General features: G+C 39.2%; 1 protein-coding gene and 1 long non-coding RNA gene across 19 annotated transcripts in view; one reads left to right on the top strand and one right to left on the bottom strand.

Moving 5' to 3' along the window:
• Positions 1 to 17,094, bottom strand: part of LOC150061553 (uncharacterized) — a 59,620-nt gene extending 42,526 nt beyond the window's left edge. Inside the window, exon 1 of the long non-coding RNA XR_016535923.1 lies at positions 16,961 to 17,094. This is a non-coding gene — a long non-coding RNA (uncharacterized LOC150061553). The remainder of the gene's footprint in view (positions 1 to 16,960) is intronic.
• Positions 17,095 to 17,210: 116 nt separating this feature from the next.
• Positions 17,211 to 20,053, top strand: part of Sh3glb1 (SH3 domain containing GRB2 like, endophilin B1) — a 43,171-nt gene continuing 40,328 nt past the window's right edge. For 5 of the 18 annotated variants that reach the window (XR_016535921.1, XR_016535922.1, XM_090334479.1 and 2 more), the window contains exon 1: positions 17,211 to 17,638. Coding sequence is in view for 16 of the 18 variants with exons in the window: in XM_090334479.1 (XP_090190605.1) it covers positions 17,567 to 17,638 (72 nt within the window). In the remaining 2 variants the exon portion in view is untranslated. The remainder of the gene's footprint in view (positions 17,639 to 20,053) is intronic. The other 13 variants (XM_090334490.1, XM_090334488.1, XM_090334482.1 and 10 more) reach the window with 8 other exon arrangements.

Raw genomic sequence — 20,053 nt, 5'->3', positions numbered from 1 at the left:
AACTGGAGAAAAGAGTCACATTCTTTAGTGCCTGGGCTGGCTTCGACAGAGATCCTGATATCAGCCTCCAGAGTAGCTAGGATTACAGGCATGAGTCACCACACCCAGCTCAAATTTGTTTTTATAATTGAAAAGAATCCTCTTTTGCAGAAATTGTAGACTGTCACAATAATGTTCTATATCTATACACTGACCATCCTTACATCAAAAGAGAACAGCCCTCTTCTCCCCACCTCCTCTTCCTGAAGAATAGCATGTAGCCTTACCAGAAATCACTTGCTCCAAACCAGTAATCACCTGTAACTGTTAATCACCTGTGAGTCTGTAAAAGGACCTCAGGCTCTAGGATTACTTCCACATCAGCTGTGGCTATACCTCCTCCTCACCTTTTCCTACATGATCTCTCTCTGCCATCAGTCAGGCTGCAACATGCTGGAAGCTACATGCTCTGCTCTGCTCTGCTCACCTACAGGCTGGTGGTTTGGTTCCCCTAATAAAACTCTCTTCTGCCTAAACTACATGGTTGTCCTTTTGACAACCTTTACAAGTATTACCAAGATGCTCCATTTGGGCAAGAATTATTTACATTGCAGGAATCTTTGTAAGCAAAATAATCCTTATCATGTAGTATATATTTAATAAATATTTGTGAAAGAAACCAATACTTTTATACACTCAAGAAAAAGCCAGATATGATTCAAATACATCAAAAAGATACTCACATTACATCATGTACAGAGTATCATAAGGACTTGATATAATAAACCTCACCTCTTAACACCACTTGTTTAAACCAAAAAAGAAAAAAAAATTGCGGCCTTGTGCAGTGGCTCATGACTGCAATTCAGCTTCTTGAGAGACAGAGATCAGGAAAATTAAGGCTCAAGGCCAACCTAAGCAAAATGTTAGTAAGATTCCCATAGCAGTCATTAAGCTAGGCATGGTAGTTTATAACTATCGTTCCAGCTACACAGGAAGAATAGACAGGAAGTTTGTGGTCCAAGGCAAACCAAGTCAAATTGGGGAGAACCTGTCTGAAAAATAAGTTAGGCAAAAAAGATGTGGTACAATGTTAGAGCTTGCCTAGCAAGCATGAGACCCTGAGTTAAATATTCAACACACTTTTGAAACAGGTTTCAAAAAATTAATTGTAGGGGCCGGGAGTTTGGCCTAGTGGTAGAGTGCTTGCCTAGCATGCATGAAGACCCAGGTTCAATTCCTCAGTACCCCACATACATAGCAAAAAGCCAGAAGTGGTGCTGAGGCTCAAGTGGTAGAGCTCTAGCCTTGAGAAAGTCCAAGGACAGTGCTCAAGCCCTGAGCCCAAGCCCAGGACTGGCAAAAAAAAATAATAATTGTATAACATTATATAACATTTTATTAGATAATGTGAACTAATAAAATGTGAACTAATTTATTACTAATACCATGGCATGATTTTCTGAGAGACTTCTACTAGAAGAAAATTGTGTGTGTGTGTACATGCACATGCGCTCTGATCCTGGAGCTTGAACTCGTAAGACTTGTACTCTCGTTCAACTTTTCTGCTCATAGCTGGGGCTTTCCTACTTGAGCCACACATCTAGTCCAGCTTTTTGCTGATTAATTGGAAATAGAAACGCAAGACTTTTCTACCCAGGCTGGTTTTGATTTGAGCTCCTCAGATCTCACCTACTATAGGTATGAGTCATCAGCACCCAGTTTAAAAATCCATCTAATAAGGCAATATTCAGAAATGCTTTGAATAGATGAAAGGAAAAAATGATACAAAATCATAAAACATTAGCAAACTAAATCCAAATATATGAAAAATAAAAATATAAAAAACAAGTTAAAATTCAATCCAGGAATCCAAAGGTGATTTATTATTAGAAATAAGCTATCATATAACGTACTTAAAAACACAATATAACCTACAATTCTTCATTCAAAATGAAATCTTCAAAAAACTATTAACCTAGTATTTTAACCTTGAAGTTCAAACGAATAATTTTAAAATAAAAAAATGATACATAGTTTTCAAGTATAGATACAAACAGATATCAGAGAGAATTCTAAATTCTTAGGAAAGTAAATTACTTAAGATTCTATAATTCATAGAAATTAAATTAGTTATAAAAGTTAGAGGATCAGCAGAGTTACATTCTTCTCCTATAGCTGGCCACATACTAAATGATTTTTAGAGCTTTAGCAATCACTAAAGAATGAAATGTTATGACATGACAAGAAAAAATATAGGTGAGCACTGGTGGCTCATATCTATAATCCTAGCTACTCAGGCAGGAAAGTCCATGAGACTCTTACATCCAATTAACACCAGAAAACCAAAGTGTAGCTGTAGTTTAAAGTAGTGGAAGACTAACTTGAGCAAAAGAGCTCAAAGAGAGTGGCCAAGCCCTGAGTTCAAACCCCAAGAAAGACAAAAAATTTAGAAATGTTGTAATATATAGATGTAAGTATTTACATTATTATTTTTTCATATTTTAAAAGTTCTCTCTAGTTTATTTTTACATTGTCCATGAGGTGTATATATAAATGTAAACTTATTCTTCTTGTTTTGATGTTTACAGAGTTTCCAAGTCAGTAAAATTGTATCTTATATGAATGCATATGAACCATAAAACATAATAATGAGGGCCGGGAGTTTGGCCTAGTGGTTAAATGCTTGCCTAGCATGCATGAAGACCCAGGTTCGATTCCTTGGTACCACATATAGAAAAAAGCCGGAAGTGGTGCTGAGGCTCAAGTGGTAGAGCTCTAGCTTTGAGAAAGTCCAAGGACAGTGCTCAGGCCCTGAGCTCAAGCCCAGGACAGGCAAAAAAAAACCCATAATAATGAAAATTAGACCAGAAATAATATAAAAATAAAATTAATACAAGTACACATGATGAATAAAAATCATATTACCATCTCAATAGAATCAGAAAAGTCATTTAAGAAAATTCAGAATTCTTATAATTCTTCAGAATTCTTCAGAATTCTTTGAAAAATTAGGCATAGAAGATTTTTATCTGAACATGATAGGAACTTTCTATAACAAGCCATTGAATGGAAGCTTACTAAATTAGGAAAAGGTGAATTATTTACATTATTGACATTTAAAAATCTAATAGAATAAAAACTTAAAACCTTTAAAATCTAATACAATAAAAAAAACTCATAGTGAACTCTGGAAAGCGACTAGGCATCAATTCAATTTTTATAAACATGAGTAGTAAGTACAACATTCATGAAAGTTTGATTCTTTACTCTCATCTTCACAATGACAAAAGCTGAAATAAAAATCAACACTCAGGTTCATCAGAGAATTTAAGACACAATTCAACCTGTTACCAAAAATTTAGAAAGAATCACAAGTTACCCAAAGCGGAAGCCTGCTAGTGAGACCAGTGCTCAGTTGCCAGAAATTCAGTTGTAAGTGAATTTGAGCACTTCCTACTATATCCTCAGAGTAAGAACTAGACCTCAGACTTTCAAATGAGGTTAGGAAATAGTAATGGTTTTGAAATATGCCTAGGGCCCTCTATTCTCCTAAACACAGACCACACACAGTTTGTCTTCAAGGAAGCCCCACTGACTTTAGTTGATTAGCTAGTTGGTTAGCTAATTAGTGCCTAGCCAACTCAAGAAAAAGGAAGGACCTTACTCCAACTCACTTAGCCTTTCATGGTGAGAGGAAAATACCCCACTCCAGAGGCCTGTAACATTCCCACCTCACCAATGGAGGAAAAGCTTGGAAAACAATCATGAAAGCCACGTCTGGGGAAGACTTCACACTGCACATACAGAGATCTAATTACAGGACTATGCGATGCTTCCTTCATGCACATGTACAAGCTTATTTTAATTTTAGTAGGCTGTTGTACATGAAAGAACTGGAGGCCTCTGACTGAATTTAAGAAACAGTGTCTAGGAAAACTCAAAGACAGCCCACATGTCCAAAACAAGTATACTAGAATGAGTTTTTGCCTCTGGCACCTAAAACTGTTGCAAAGGGTAAACACAGCCCAACTGGTAACCATGTGACACAAAACCCCATACTAATGACCTGTTTACCATTCTTCATCTTACCCTGCTCATAATGTCTGGCTTTTGACATACTAAAAAGAAAAGAAAAAAATCTGAAGACAGAAAACCAAAACACACCCAAGCAACAGACATAAAAAAACCACTTAGATATGCCAGAAACTATGGAATTGTCAGAACTTAAAATAACAATGATTTAGCAACACCTTCACAGAAAAAGGAATCTCAGCTAAAAACAGAGACATGGGCAATCTTGAGCACACACAACAAAATCCTAAGGAAAAAAATCAGAGATGAAATGTTAGTAATTTAAAAATTATGACAGAAATAGAAAATGCCTTTGATGGGCTGGTTCATCAGTAGACTAGACACAGCCGAGGAGAAAAAAAATAATGTTACGTGAAAGCTGGGCACTGGTGGCTCACGCCTGTAATCCTAGCTATTCAGGAGGCTGAGATCTGAAGATCATGGTTCAAAGCCAGCCAGGGCACAAAAGGACCTGAGACTCTTAGCTCCAATTAACCTCTAGAAAATGGGAAGTGAAGCTTGGCTCAAGGGGTAGGGAGGTAACCTTGAGCTGAAGAGCTCAGGGACAGTGTCCAGGCCGAGTTCAAGCCCCATGACCCCCCCAAAAAAAATTTCCAAAAGTAGAAAAAAATGGAGTAAATTGTTCAAAAAATGAATAAATATTTAAAAAGAATTTCCCAAAATTGAGACATCAAACCTAAGATCCAAGAAACTCAAAAAACACTATGTAAAATATACCTAAAAAACCATACCTACACATATTAGTAGATATTTAAATTGTTGAAAGAGTTCTGGCCAGTCTGGAATTACTAGAAAGATTGGGTTAGAGGAAAAGAGAGAGGTGGGGGCAGGGGGAGAGGGAAAGAGAAGGAAAAAGAAAAGAGAATCAGACCTAAAACACAAAATATTAGGCAAAATACATAAAAGATTGGTTTAATTACATAAAATTGAGAACTTCTAATGGTATTATAAATAAAATTAATACTTGGTAGACTAGGGAAGACATTTTCAATGTTTAAAACCTATTATACTTAAAATATATTGATATAGGGGCAAATTAATATTAACAAGAAAAAAAATTAAGAAACCACAAAAGAGGCCGGGCACAGTGGCTCAGGCCTGTAATCCTAGCTACTCAGGAGGCTGAGATCTGAGGATCATGGTTCAAATCCACATAGGGCACTAAAGGACCTGAGACTCTTATCGTCAATTAACTTCTAGAAAATGGGAAGTGGGGCTTGGCTCAAGGGTAGAGAGGTAGCCTTGAGCTGAAGAGCTCAGGGACAGTACCCAGGCTGAGTTCAAGCCACATGACCCACAAGAAAGAAAGAAAGAAAGAAAGAAAGAAAGAAAGAAAGAAAGAAAGAAAGAAAGAAAGAAAGAAAGAAAGAAAGGAAGGAAGGAAGGAAGGAAGGAAGGAAGGAAGGAAGGAAGAAAGAAAGAGAAAGGGAGAAAAAGGGAGAAAGGGAGAAAGGGAGAAAAGAAGGAAGGAAGGAAGGAAGGAAGGAAGGAAGGAAGGAAGGAAGGAAAGAAGGGAGGGAGGGAGGGAGGGAGGGAGGGAGGGAGGGAGGGAGGATGGAAGAGAAAGGGAGAAAGGGAAAAAGGGAGAAAGGGAGAAAAATGGAGAAAGGGAGAAGGGAGGAAGGAAGGAAGGAAGAAAAGAATACAAGAAGATAAATTATCACTACAGCAGTCTTTTTTCTGTTACTATTACAGAACAGCTGAGACTAGGTGAATTATAAAGGATAAAAGCTTAATGGGGCTTAAAGTTTTGGAGACTAAGAAGTTCAAGGCGGGGCAGCTGCCATGGGTAAGGGCCTTGTGTTGCTTCAGTAATTGGTGGAAGCCAGAGGGTAACTGGGTACATGTAGATAAAATAAAACATCAGAACAGCTTGACTTGTTGACAACCTATCTCCTAATCCAGTCCTGTAAGTGGAAGAACACAATGTATTAGTTTGAGGCATTAACTTCTGTAAATAACTCAGTCACCTCTTAGAGGCCCCACCTCACCTCTAGTCACAATAGTAATGAGATTTCAACATGAGTTTCAGAGAAAGCAAAACATATTCAAGCTAGAGCAAAAGCCTAATGGCAAGATTAGTGATTTAATAAACACAGATTTAATAATCAGAGAAACATCACAGGCTTCTGATCATATAAAATAATATTTATCAAAAAACATACATTATGGGGCCGGGAGTTTGGCCTAGTGGTAGATTGCTTACCTAACTAACATGCACAAAGACCCGGATTCAATTCCTTGGTACCACATACATAGAAAAAAGCCAGAAGTGATGCTGAGGCTCAAGTGATAGAGCTCTAGCCTTGAGAAAGTCCAAGGACAATGCTCAGGCCCTGAGCTCAAGCTCAGGACTGGCAAAAAAAAAAAAAAAATATATATATATATATATACACATTACATATTATATATATATTATATATATATATATATATATATACACACACATTTGGGTTCCAGAACATATGAAGAAAGCTTGGTGTTGTGGTAAACTGTGTAGCTAGGATTCACTGAAATAGGAGTTGGAGATGGGACATAGAATATATGCCTAGCAATAAGAAAAAACACTGAATTTAAGCTCTATTATCTCCATAAATGCATATACAAATGACAGGCACAGTATGAGTTTATGTGCAAAAATTAAGGTTATATTTGTTTATAAACAAATTAGTTCCTTCCTTCCTTTTTTTTCCCTTCCTTCCTTCCTTTCTTTGTTGGCTATGACGCTTGAACTAGGAGACCAAGCATGATCCCTGAGATTTTTTTGCTCTGCCACTTTGAGAAAACATTGCCAATTTGGTGTTCTGGTAGTTAACTTGAAGTAAGAATATGACAGAATGTCCTGCCTGGTTTCGCCTTGAACCATGATCCTCAGATCTCAGCCTCCTCAATAGGATTATAGGCGTAAGCCACTGGTGCCTGGCTTACAGTACATTTCTTATCTGAGCAGAAGTTACCTTTACACTTCATAAAGGAAGCTCTGGATGAGGGCAGAAAGGTAAATAAAACTGAGAAGGTTAGTTTCATTATGTTGGCCTAGAAAAGTAATGTTTTATTCTTCATAAAACAATGACTAAACATTGAATATGACTGTTATCAGGAAAGTGATAGTATATATTATTATTCTTGGTTTTTTCCTACATTATTAAAATTTCTTTAAAGTATTAAAATAATCTATTCCATTCTAGCTTATTTAATAAATTTACAAATATTTCCTAAATATAAACAAGTTAAAGACATCACATGTTGTGCCCACATATCCTAGGTCTATATACACAGGGTCACATCATATAGGAAAATGAGGAAACCTTCTATGATGTCACTAAAATTAGCATACATTTACCATACACAGTAGACAATGGAACTGGCAGTGGGTGAGAAAGTTATAATATGGGTTGAGCTGTACTTTTAGAAATGTTCACTTGTGAAATTGCTTATGTAAAGGAGCATACAATGGAGAGATAATCTAGGATTCATTATGGTCTACACAAAAAGAAATACTTAAATAACAATGTGATAAGTAGTAATACATATGGAAAAAACATTTTTTCTCTCTTTTACTATTGGATTCAAGCACCAAAGGTTCTTGAAAATATTGACTAGATGCAAGATACAGTCTTAAATTCTGATAATTTTTAGCTTTTCAGTGTAAATATTCTCATTAATTTTGGAGATTAAATAATCTTTGGGGAATTTTTGCTAGTTTATTTTGTTCTTGTTTTTAGTATTGATACTGGGGTTTGAACTAGAGGCTGGGTGTTTTCCTTCAGCTTTTTTACTTCAGGTTGTTGCTTTACCACTGGAGCAATAACTCAGGCTTTTTGCTGGCTAATTGGAGATGAGTCTCATGGATTTTCTTGCCCAAGTGGGTTTCAAATCACAATCCTCAGATGTCAGGTTCATGTGAAACTAGAATTACAGGCATGAGCTAACACCAAATGTCTAGTAATTTTTGTATGTAAACTGCACTGAAACTTTAAATCCTTCAGATATTAACTTGGCAATATTGTTTTGTAATGTATTCGTGAACCCAAATATAAGTGGCCTTTATTCCACAGTATTTGCAAAATTAATAGCTTTTGCCTTCATACTTATCAGAAAAAAGATTATTGAACTAAGACTTACTAGATAAAAATCAGTGTGACGCATATGAGCCAGATTCCTTAACCATCACTTCAGCATTGTAAGGCAGATAATACTATATCCTCACCTAACTAGTAAGGGAACCTGAGGCCCAGAGATGTAAAATAACTAAGACCATACCAAAGCTTAAAAGGTGAGACTGAAATGTGAACCCACATCTATCCAATTCCAAACCTTACACTCTCTCCAGGAACATCCTACATCTGCACTAACCAGTAGCATTATTCAGGTATCTTGTGAACAATAATGATTTCCAAGAGGCATGAATATTGACAATTACCTTATTATTAAAACTTTTGTTTTAGATATATGAACTTATTCTGTAAATATTTATAAATAATTATGATAGGTTATGCTATCTCAAAAATATAAGAATAAGTACTTAAAATGAACTAGTTTTCAAATGGGTTAACAGGAAGTAGAGCTGTAACTCAAGTAGTAGAGTGGTAGCCTTGAGCACAAAAGCTCAGGAACAGGACTCCAGACCTAAGGTCAAGCCCCAGGACTTGCATGTGAGCACACACACACACACACACACACACACACACACACACACACACACACAATAACACCATTTTATTTCACAGGATTGTTTTATTGAGATTCTTTTAATTATTGTCATATCTCACTAGTTGAAATTAAATAAGAAAATGAAAGCATTAGCAAAGTGGTTGACTTTTAATTGCTACTCAATAAAATGCTAGCAATTATTTTTTTGTATAGTTCACAAATACTTTATTTATAATTTGTCTTTAATATGAAATTCAAAATCTCTACAACTTTCTACAGCACATGAGAATTATATCCTCTATAGTGATGAAGTCATGCTGCATCTACATTCTCAATTTGCAATATATCTACTAAAGCATTTTCTCTTCTTTAGATTGACAACATAGGAACTATAATACTTTAACAGAAAACTGGATTCTACTCAGTACTTTAATTGTACAGTGATTAATATTTTAGTTTAGCCTGACATCTAGTGGATGGACAAGTGATTCAAAATATTTAAAATATACACTTATTTATTTATTTATTTGCCAGTCCTGGGCATGAGCTCAGGGCCTGACTTTCTCAAGGCTAAAGCTCTAACACTTGAGCCTCAGCACCACTTCTAGCTTTTTTTCTATGTATGTGGTACCGAGGAATCGAACCTGGGTCTTTGTCCATGCTAGGCAAGCACTCAACCACTAGGCCAAATTCCTGGCCCTACACTTTATTTTTTAAAGGAAACAAATAACATTCTATTATGTAAACAACTGCTAGCTAATATAAATGCCTGAAAAGCATAATCAGGGTTTGGACTGTTGATTAAGTGATGTGATGTCTGCTAAGCAAGAATGAGACCTCATTTCAAACCCTAGTACAACAAACACAAAGAAAAAATTAAGAAAAAAAGTCAGCAGGAAACACATACATGCCTGTAATCCTAGCTACTTGGAAGGCAAAGATAGAAAGATCAGATCATGGTTAGAGGCCAGAACAGGCAAAGCTGGTGCAACACCCTGTCTCAAAAACAGACTAAAAGCAAAGTGATTAGGGACATTGTTAAAATGTAAAGTGTTTACCTAACAAGCATGAAGCCCCTGAGTTTAATTGAGAAAGGGGGTATTGGGTGGGGGAGATAAAAAATCAACTTGAGTATTGTTTATATGTGAAGCACTAGATTAAAACCTTCCATAAATGTTATGTCATTCATTCATTTGTTCATATTTAACATTTAGTATCTATGCTAGCACATATACATGCTTTTACATATGTGTGTGCACTTACTTTTTGCAGTACCACAGTTTGAAATCAGGGCCTTGTTTGGCAGGTTTTCACTACTTGGTCTGTTTACATTTTTGGATCAAGTCTTGCATTTTTGTCCTAGGACAGCCTTGACCATGATTGTCCTATTACACCTCTTTTGTAGATGGTATTATAGCCTTAAACTATCATACCCAGTTTGCTGAGATGCCTGGGCTGGCCTCTAACCAAGAGTCTCAAGATCTCTCCCTTCCGGGTAACTGGGATTACAAAACTGAGTCACTTCATCCAGCCAAAAGTATTTTAAAAGCAGATGTGACACTAACCTTTCGTTATTTATGGACCAACAGGAATTAAGTTATTAAATGAATTATATTATATACGGAATATAATCATAAATTGTGTTTAGATCTATGAAGCACTCATAAAAGAATCTTTTAATAAAAATTTAGGACATAACTCTCTGAGAAAACGATAAGGAAATTTCTAAAGAATACCAAGCTAGAACCAGTAGGTAATGCCTAAAACCCTAACTCCTCAAGAAGCTGAGCCAGTTCAGGCAGACAAAGTGGAAAGACCTGACTCATACTTCCAACTAACTATCTAACATTTGAAAGAGGAGATGTGACTCAAGTAGCAAAATGTCAGCCTTGAAATAAAAAACCAAAACTAAGCAACCATGCAAGGCCCTAAGTTCAAGCACCATTACTGGCACAAAAGAAAAAAAAAAAGGAAAGAAAAAAATACCAAGAAAAAAGAAAAAAAAAAGGCAGAGAGAACAGCTTATGTACTTATGTAAAGGTCCAAAGGTGAGAGGAGGTTTACATCTGAATGAATTGGGGGAAAAAAGAGGGCAATGGCTATGAGCAAAACAGCAGCATGAAGGAAGTTTTGGGAGACAAATGGGGGTCTTATCGAGTAGGCCTTGGGAACCATTCAACCATGCTAATATTCAAGATTTTACTTCATCATAGTGATAGTGGAAATAAGCTGAAGGGTAACACAGGGAGAGACGTTTGATGGCCTCCATTGATTTAACATTCTGAGGTGGACACTGGTGGCTCAAAGCTGTCATCCCAGCTATTCAGGAGGCTGAGATTTGAGAATCAAATCTCAGGGTTCAAAGCCAGCCTGACTAAGAAGGTCTATAAGATTCTTTTCGCCAATTAACCAGCAAAGAACTAGGAGTAGATCTGTGAATCAAGTGGTAGAGTACTAGCCTACCACTAGCCTAAGTTGAAGGCCCACATTTGCACACACACACAAAAAAAACAGTAATAACAACAACAACAACAAAAAATTCTGGGAGAAATGGAATAAAAGAAGATAAACGTGAATGTAAGGAGAAAAAGTAGAATTTCCTTATTAGGTAACATATTACATGTTTTCATTCTAGTCTCATTTTTTAACCCATGGTTTTCATTTATTTTTTTCTCATGCTGCCCTATGTAAAACATCCTCAAGGTCTTTCATTTACTCTTCTCCCTTCGTGTATATCTAATATGCTACTAATAGCCGATTAAGATTTATTTCAATGACTGTATTTTAAATTTCCAGTGGTTCTTTTCTTTTAATTGGTTCTTATTTTCAGTGTCTTACTGTTTTCTTCAGATTTCAGTTTTGCTTAGTTTCCTATTCCATATAGCACTTGTGGGAATGTTACTGATCCCACCTAAGCCAATGCAGACCAATGAGTAGGCAGGTAAGTGTTTTGCCAGTCACTTATAAGGGAACCATTGACAGAATAAAAGGGCAACACCTAGTTTCTCTTCCTTTCAATCTTTTCTTACTCAACAGTAAGTCAAAGGTAGAGTACTATAGAATGTGCACATATCAAGAAATGAAATATTTGAAATTGAGTTCATTTGTTCAGTATTTTTACTGTTGGTGAGAACAAAACACATATGCATATAGACACTATGACCCATAATCTGTAATTTTAATGGCTATGCATCCATATTAAGTATTCTTAAACGTGTCTTTTTTAATTTACTAATTTAGACAGTTTCACTATGTAGTCTTAGTTGGTCTCAAAATCATGAGCCTTTTGCTTCTGCTTCCAGGATGCTGGGATTACAGGGATGCACAAACATAAAACCAAAACCTAGCTTTCATATTCTGTTTTGTAAATTGATGTTGTGTAATATGAAGATGCAATGTACAAGTCATACTATTTAAATGTTTTAGTTTTTCTTTGCTTAGTATGTCATCAAATAATACAATTTTAAAACTAGCATGACAAGTCAAGGAACAGACCACTGAAGAAATAGGAACATATATTTTAACACTTTTTTTAGTTTTTTAAATTTTTATTGTTATTCTAAATGTGATGTACAAAGGGGTTAGTTTTATAAGTCAGGGAGTACATTTCTTTTAGGGCAATGTCACTCATTCATTTGTTTCTCCCAGTTTTTTCCTACCATCTCCATCCTCATATTTGTTAGCACAGACAGACTGACAGAAACCAAAATGAAGAATCCACCATACCATATAATATTATACCAGAAACAGAAAATTGTCTACCTCTGAGCTTCATTAGAACCAAATTACTTGGTTGGAACATATAATTCTTTAATATAGACAGATTAAATAACTATAAACAGAAATATGAAGCAAAAAGCAGAGAAAAAATTAGTTCATTCTTGAGTTAACAAAAAGAAGACAAGGGGGCCCAGAGTTTGGCCTAGTGGTAGAGTGCTTGCCTAGCATGCACAAAAATCCAGGTTCCATTCCTCGGTACTATATACATAGAAAAAAAAAAGCTGGAAGTGGTGCTGAGGGTCAAGTGGTAGAGCTCTAGCCTTAAGAAAGTCCAAGGACAGTGTTCAAGCCCCACACTCAAGCCCAGGACTGGCAAAAAAGAAGAAGGAAGAGGAGGAGGAGGAGGAGGAGGAGGAGGAGGAGGGAGAGGGGAGGAGGAGGGGGGAGGAGGAGGAGGGAGGAGGAGAGGAGGGAGGAGAGGAGGAAGAAGGAAGACAGGGGGAGGGGGGAAGGGGAGGGGGAGAGGGGGCAGGGGCAGGGAGGGGGAGGAGGAGGAAGAAGAGGAAGAGGAAGAAGAAGAAGAGGAGGAGGAGGAGGAGGAGGTGACCATGAGGACAAGGAAATGTTAAGTTTGTAGAAATAAAAAATGGGCATCAGAGATGTGAACAGACAATTTAACCTTGTTTGTACTAGGGAAAGGGTTGGATAAGAAAGATCCTTGAATGTTTAAACCCACATATAATGAATGGATAAAAAAAAATCTGATAGGTATATGCACAAAAGAATACTATTCAACCTTAAAAAAAAGATATAAGGTCATTTGTAACTATATGGATAAACCTGTAGAACAATATATTATATGAAATAAACCAGGAACAAAAAGACACATACCGTATGATCTCATTTGTGTATGGAATCTAGTCTACAGAGACTGGAGGTAGATCCTGAACAAGTGGAATCAGTAACTATGAGTAACTCCAGTTCCACTTGAAGCATTTCTATCACATGGAAATGAGGAAAATTCTCCCCAGAAAATTTACAACTATGGAGGCCGGGAGTTTGGCCTAGTGGTTAAGGTGCTTGCCTAGCATGCATGAAGAGCCGGGTTCGATTCCTCAGTACCACATACATAGAAAAAAGCCGGAAGTGGTGCTGAGGCTCAAGTGGTAGAGCTCTAGCCTTGAGAAAGTCCAAGGACAGTGCTCAGGCCCTGAGCTTAAGCCCAGGACTGGCAAAAAAAAAGAAAAAAAGAAAAAAAAATTTACAACTATGGTTTATACACCCCAGATTAAATTTCAAATGTATAACATCTCAGTGATTTTGGAACTTCCATGCCATGAAAGAATTTCATATCAAAATTCCTCACTGTGCCAGGTGTGGAGGCTCATGCCTGTAATCTTAGCTACTCAGGAGGCTGAGATCTGAGGATCAAGGTTCAAAGCCAGCCTAGGCACCAAAGGACCTGAGGCTCTTATCTCCAGTTAACCTCTAGAAAACAGGAAGTGGAGGTTGGCTCAAGGGTAGGGTGGTAGTCTAGAGCTGAAGGGGGCAACAATCAGGCCCAGAGTCCAAGCTCCATGACCCACCAAAAAAAAAAAAAAATCCTCACTGTTTAGTGATACCCTTAGAGTTTCTGATATATGAAACATTTTTCAGGAGCAAAATGTATGTCCATTTAAAAAATGATAATTCAGCAGATAAAAGTATTGGATATCCAATCAGAAAAGTATATATGTAACTCCAGAAAAGTTGTTTTAAAATATAAAATAGTGGTGTCATTTATGAGTACATATTCACTTATGTATACATATAAATTAGGAAGATAGAAACATACAATTGAAATTAATTATACCACCTTAAAAGTGGTGGTCATTTCTAGGGAAGAAAGGGGAAATGGGTGTATGTGAAAAGCCTGAGGAAATATTCCAGACTGAAGGAGGATTGAGCAACATTGCACTTAGCTACAACATGTGATCTTGGCTTGGAAGATGTTATTGGAACAACTTGCTGAAGCCTGAGTGAGGTTTCTAGGTAAAAGGTCTGCAGAACTTTTTGTACTATTCTTGCTTGTTTTGTTAGTTTTAAATGGCTTCAAATTTTTTAAGACCAAGAGATAAAAAAACATTTTAAAGAAGAAACTACAAAATTAGATTCATTGGAGGTAGCAAAGATGGAAAATAACAAAGTCTTAGATTTATGGCTTATGAGATTTCATGCATGATTCAATTCACCAGTATGGACACCACACACACACACACACACACACACACACACACACACACACACACACACACACACACACAAAGTCAACCAACCCCCAGAGTGCCCGATGACTCACGCCTGTAATCCTAGCAACTCACGAGCCTAAGATCTGAGGATCATGGTTCAAAGCCAGTCCAAACATGAAAGTCCATGAGACTCTTATCTCCAATTAACCACCAGAAAACCAGAAGTGGCACTGTGACTCAAGTGGTAGAGCACTAGCCTTGAGCTGAAGAGCTTAGGCATAGCACACAGGCCCAGAGTTCAAACCTCATGACCAGGAAAAAAAAAAAAAGAATCAACCTTTGAGAAAAGCAAACAATAGTCTGATCACTGGAAATATTGACTCTATTTATAAATTAGGTTTAGGGGTTGGAGGTATGGTTGAGTTGGTATTGCACCAGCAAATGACCCATCAGGTACCAAGTTCAAGTTCCAGTCTCAAACAACAAGAAAGAATAAAGTTTATGTTTAGGTGGCAGTCTCACAAAAGAGCCTAAAACAGTGTACATGTTTGTTTATGCTATTCATTTAACAAATTATTTGAAAATTCAATGTTACTAGGAATTTAAAGGACATCCTCTTGGTAAGAGAAATGGAATGGATCTGCGTGCAAAGTAAACTGGAAGAACAAGTTCTAGTCTAGAGGATGAGTTCATTTTCAACCACGGATATGTATTAGAGTCAACTGAGAGAGCTTCTAAATATCCCAGACTCAGGAAGAGATCCAAGAGTCAGTGGTTGCCTAGACTCTCCAATAATGCTACTGTGTAACTAAGATTAAGAGAGCAGAAGTTCCAGTAGAAGAGAACACTTGAGACACCCACCCCCTTTCCTTTGATACATTTGACAACAATGGAGGAAGAAGCATTGTGGATAGGAGGTGGAAGGAAAAAAGGGAGTTTTGTAATCCTAGCTTTCCAAGAGACTGGAAGATTATGGTTGGAAGCCAGACCACTAAGAAAAAGCGGAGAATGGGCTGGGATGTAGCCCAGTGGCAAAACACTTGCCTAGCAAGTGCAACGTCCTAGGTTTGACCTCCAGTACCAAAAAAATGAAAAGAACCCCTTCCCCCCAAAAAAAGTTTAAAAAAAAGAAAAGGCTGAGAGGTTCCATCCTCAATAAGTCAACAAAAAGCAAGGACAGGGGCAGGGCTTGAGTGGTAAAGTGTCAGCCATGCACAAGCAAAGCAAGCAAGCAAGCAAGAGGTCCTGAGTTCAAGACCTGGGTATAACAAAAAGAAAAGGAAATAAGCACCAGAAGCTGGGAATACATAAGAGAAAGACAAACAAGATTGAATCTGTAAAGAGCCCAAAAACTAAAAATAAAAGATTTGCTGGGGTTTTTTTGTTTGTTTTTCATGTCTAGGAAAATCGAAACACAAAGAAGAGGATGTAGAGTTATTTTTCAAAATGGGGGCACTAAGACGTGATTCTGTTTTAAATAATCTGAAGAGAGGTTGGCGCTGTTTAACATAAAGATCTATGGAAAACAGGACTCAACTCCTGTTTATATATTTCCTTTTCTATATTTCTGGAAAGATAAGATTAGAGATGAAATATATGGAATATTTCAGAGTTGGGACAGCCTCTGCTACTGGAGTTATTTTAAAAGGAGGTAGATGTTTCTGTCATCGCCACACAAATACTTATATATTATTTTCTTGTCCTAATAATGCTTTTACTACACTTTCATTCTTTTTTTTTTTTAACAACAGCTATTGCCTTTGTGTTCTCTATTGGAAGTAAAACCCTGAAGCTTGGATAGATTTCACTGCCTGCAATTCCCCCAGACCCATTGTTTCACACCAGCTGGCATAGCCACACCAAAAAAATAAAAAGTGTTTTATTATTCTTGAAATACCAACATGCCTCCCTCTACGCTTGTAACTTTTAAATCTCTTTCAAGCATAGGTTTTGTAGGAAATTCTACTTTAAGAGTTCTTCGAAGTGACCTATGTCACATAGATGTGAAAATTATTCAAGCTCAATAGTTATGGACTAGCCTATGTCACTATCTTTTAAAGTGCAGGTAGGAACTTGGTGTTCACATGTAAGTTAGAATGGTGTTTCTTAACGCAGTTAAATCCCAGGGTTAAGTAAGGAAACTAAGAGGTGGCTCTCCCCAGCCCCTGAGCCAGTGCCTAGCACATAGTAGGTCAGCAGTGCAGAGTCACAGATTAACAGTGTCATGGAGGACAATAATTCAATCTTATTCTGCAAACAGGCCTCGGGGGTCAGTGGGACATTACCGTTACTGTAAGATGACTGAGTCCATCGGCTCTTATGTCATGGATATTGTTTTTCTGTGCTGTAATTTCCGTGTCCAAGCTTAACATTAAAAAGAGGAACTAAGTCCCCGGCGGGGCGGCTCCACGCCCTCCGGGTCTCTTGGGGGCGGCGCGGAGCTTCCGGCGCGCCCCGAGCCTGGGCCGTCGGGAGCCTCTAGGGGTCGCTGTTCTCGCGATAACGTCCCGAAGACCCCGCCCAGCGCCGACGCCGGCCTCCTGCGTCGGGGGCCAGCCCCACACCACCGGGACCGCCCGCCCGGGTCCGGCTCGCCCGCCCACCCGCCCGCCCGCCTGCCTCGGCCGGCGTCGGCGTTAGCGGCGGCTCACCGGATCCGACAGGCCGTTTTTCCGGCGGCGGTCTCCGGGAGCTGAACAACGCTCCAGGGCGCCCGGCGTCCTCCCCACCCCGCCTCGCCCCAGCCTCCGCCCCCTCCGCGGAAACAACAGCTGCGGCGGCGGGGCTGGCGCTGCCTCCCTCCGCCTGCCGCGCCCCGCGCCCCGGCTCCGACGCGGCGCCTCCGCCTCCCAGCTAGGTCGGCCGGCGGCTCCGCCCGGCAGCCGCCCAGGATGAACATCATGGACTTCAACGTGAAGAAGCTGGCGGCCGACGCGGGCACCTTCCTCAGCCGCGCCGTGCAGGTACCGCGGCCGGGGTGGTGGTGTCCCGGGAGGGTACCGGGAAGGGCCGAGCTCCGAGGCGGCTGCCTCCTCCGGACCCCGGCCTGGGGCGCCGGGGCCTGGGCGAGGGCCACGGCCTGCTGCTCCTGCGGGGCCGCGGAGGCCGTTTCCCGCCCCGCTTCTGCCCAACCGTCCGCTCTTGAGGAGGCCGGGCGGGTCGCGAAGTCGTCGGGACCTTCCTCCACAGCCGGAGGACACCTTGAGTTCACCCCGGGGCGGAGGCGCGGCCCCGCCTGCCGTCGGGACCGGCGACACCCCTCGGGAGGCCTGGCTCGGGGGACCCGGGAAGTGACCAGGACGACGCCCACCACGCTTTCGCCGCCCCCACCCTTCCCTCGGGTCTCTTCCCCTTGGCTGCGTGGTCATGGAGGGAGGTTCCTTTTCCTGCCCCTCAACCCTGGAAGCTGCCAACGCCGCTCCCACCAGCTCCCCACCACCCCCCCCACCCCACAAAGACGGTCCCTGGGCTTGGCAGCCCCTAGAGGAAGTGGAGATCGCCTGTTGGTGTCCAGGCCTTGGGAACCCTAGAATTAAGGGGAGGGGAGGTCTTCCGAACCCCCCCCCATCCCCCCCCCGTTGGTAACTCCCTGTTGGTAAAGCCGGGGGGGGGGGAAGATGAGCAATTTCGTGATGTTGCGTCCGTGGTCACAGTGGTTTATTTCAAGTGCATTGTAAAGGGAAAAGTTCGCTGCTTCTCAAGATTCCGTAATCAGGGAAGTGTCTGTGGTGAGGAACTTGGATAATGCACTACAGTCATCACCCACATTGCGCTAACTCGGCAAATCTGTGAACACATGTAAATTTCACAACATGGGTTATAAACAATCTGTTGTTTAGTGGCATAGAGTATCAGCAGCATTCCCTTTTGTTTTTAGAAAACAAAAATAACTTTCTCAAATGTGTTGCCAGATTGGTACTGACATGTAAATATGTTCTCTTGCCTTCTTTCCCTATTTTTCCTTTACCTCAATTTTTAATAGTACAGTTCACCCATACATTGCGTTAAACTTGGCAAAGGAATGGGAGCATTACAGCAAGGTAGTCACTGCAATTGGCTTGATATACAATCTCCAGTCCTGTCTGACACTTTGTCAGATGTTATTAACTCCCCTTTATATGTAAGGAAGCAGCCTCAGAGATTAAATAACTTGATTAACTTGCATGGCTAGTAAATAACCAGATGCTGTCTGACCTATTACTGCATGCTGCTTTATCTTTCTGGATAAACATTACAGGTTCAAGATCTGTAGAACTGTAAAAGGATGTGACCTAAAGAAACCTTAAAGATCATCTAGTACAAACAGAATATTTTATTTTCAACAGCAACTAACAAGAGGTGGAGAATTCCATCTAACTTATTTCCTAAATCTGTAGTAAGTAGCAAGCCTGTTCTTCTCCCTGCTCCTCTCCTTAAAAATAGAGAGGAGATTGAGAGTATAAAATAAATTTCAACTTCTGAAACACTTTAAGTCTTTAGACTTAATGTTGATTGTAGTAGAGAACTAAAACCGGTGATGATTTGTCTTAGTGGGGAATGATTCTGATGCTTAATAAAGACTTGACACGATGTAATGCAATGTAATTGGATATATTCCATACTGTTTAAATAGGATATATTTACTAAAAACCTAAATTGTTGATGGATTCAACTTAAGGTAAATCTAGAAAATCTCTCAAAAGATATACTTTGTAGATGAATTTTAATTATTGCTTCAGTGCTTTAGGAAAAGCTTTTTAAGTTATCTTTTTAGCTATTGGTCATCAGAGGATTTTCTCTTCAGTCTTACACGTGTTGATGCATACTCCAGTTTGCCTGTTAGTATTATGAATACCATTGATATAGCAGTAAATAAAATCATGAGTGTCTACTCTCCTGGTGCTTACATTTTAGCCAAGAACAAGCTATTAACATACCATGTGTAGACAGAGAATAGGCTAATGGCAATCATGGTGGATTTTGTCTTGTTCAGATAAGATGGTCAGGGCAAATCAAAGAAATTCAGAGACCTCAGTGAAATACAGCTTTGAGTGTGTTGTTTATGTTATTATTGTTTTCATTTAGGGAAGGCAAAGCATTTCAGAGAGAAGAAACAAGTGTAAAGGCTGGGACTTCAAGAATATTGAAGGTACCAGTTAGGGATCTGTGGCCATAAGACAAATAAGAAGGTGGTTGTGACTTAGATGATAGTCCAGAATTGACTAGGAGAGTGGCTCTGGAGCACATCTATCAGCAGAATGCTGATAGTTTAAACTGAGTTAATAAGGGTCATAAAAACATCCTTGTACTATTTTCATCTTTGCTGTTGTATTTTTGTATATGTTTGACATTTTCCACAGGATTTTTAAAAATAAAATCAGGGAAAACGATATCTCCAA

Source organism: Megascapheus bottae, chromosome 6, assembly GCF_031878675.1.
Source record: "Megascapheus bottae isolate mThoBot1 chromosome 6, mThoBot2.hap1, whole genome shotgun sequence".
NCBI lineage: Eukaryota > Metazoa > Chordata > Mammalia > Rodentia > Geomyidae > Megascapheus > Megascapheus bottae.
Note: the sequence above shows the minus strand (reverse complement) of the source record. Positions and strands in the feature narration are given on the sequence as shown.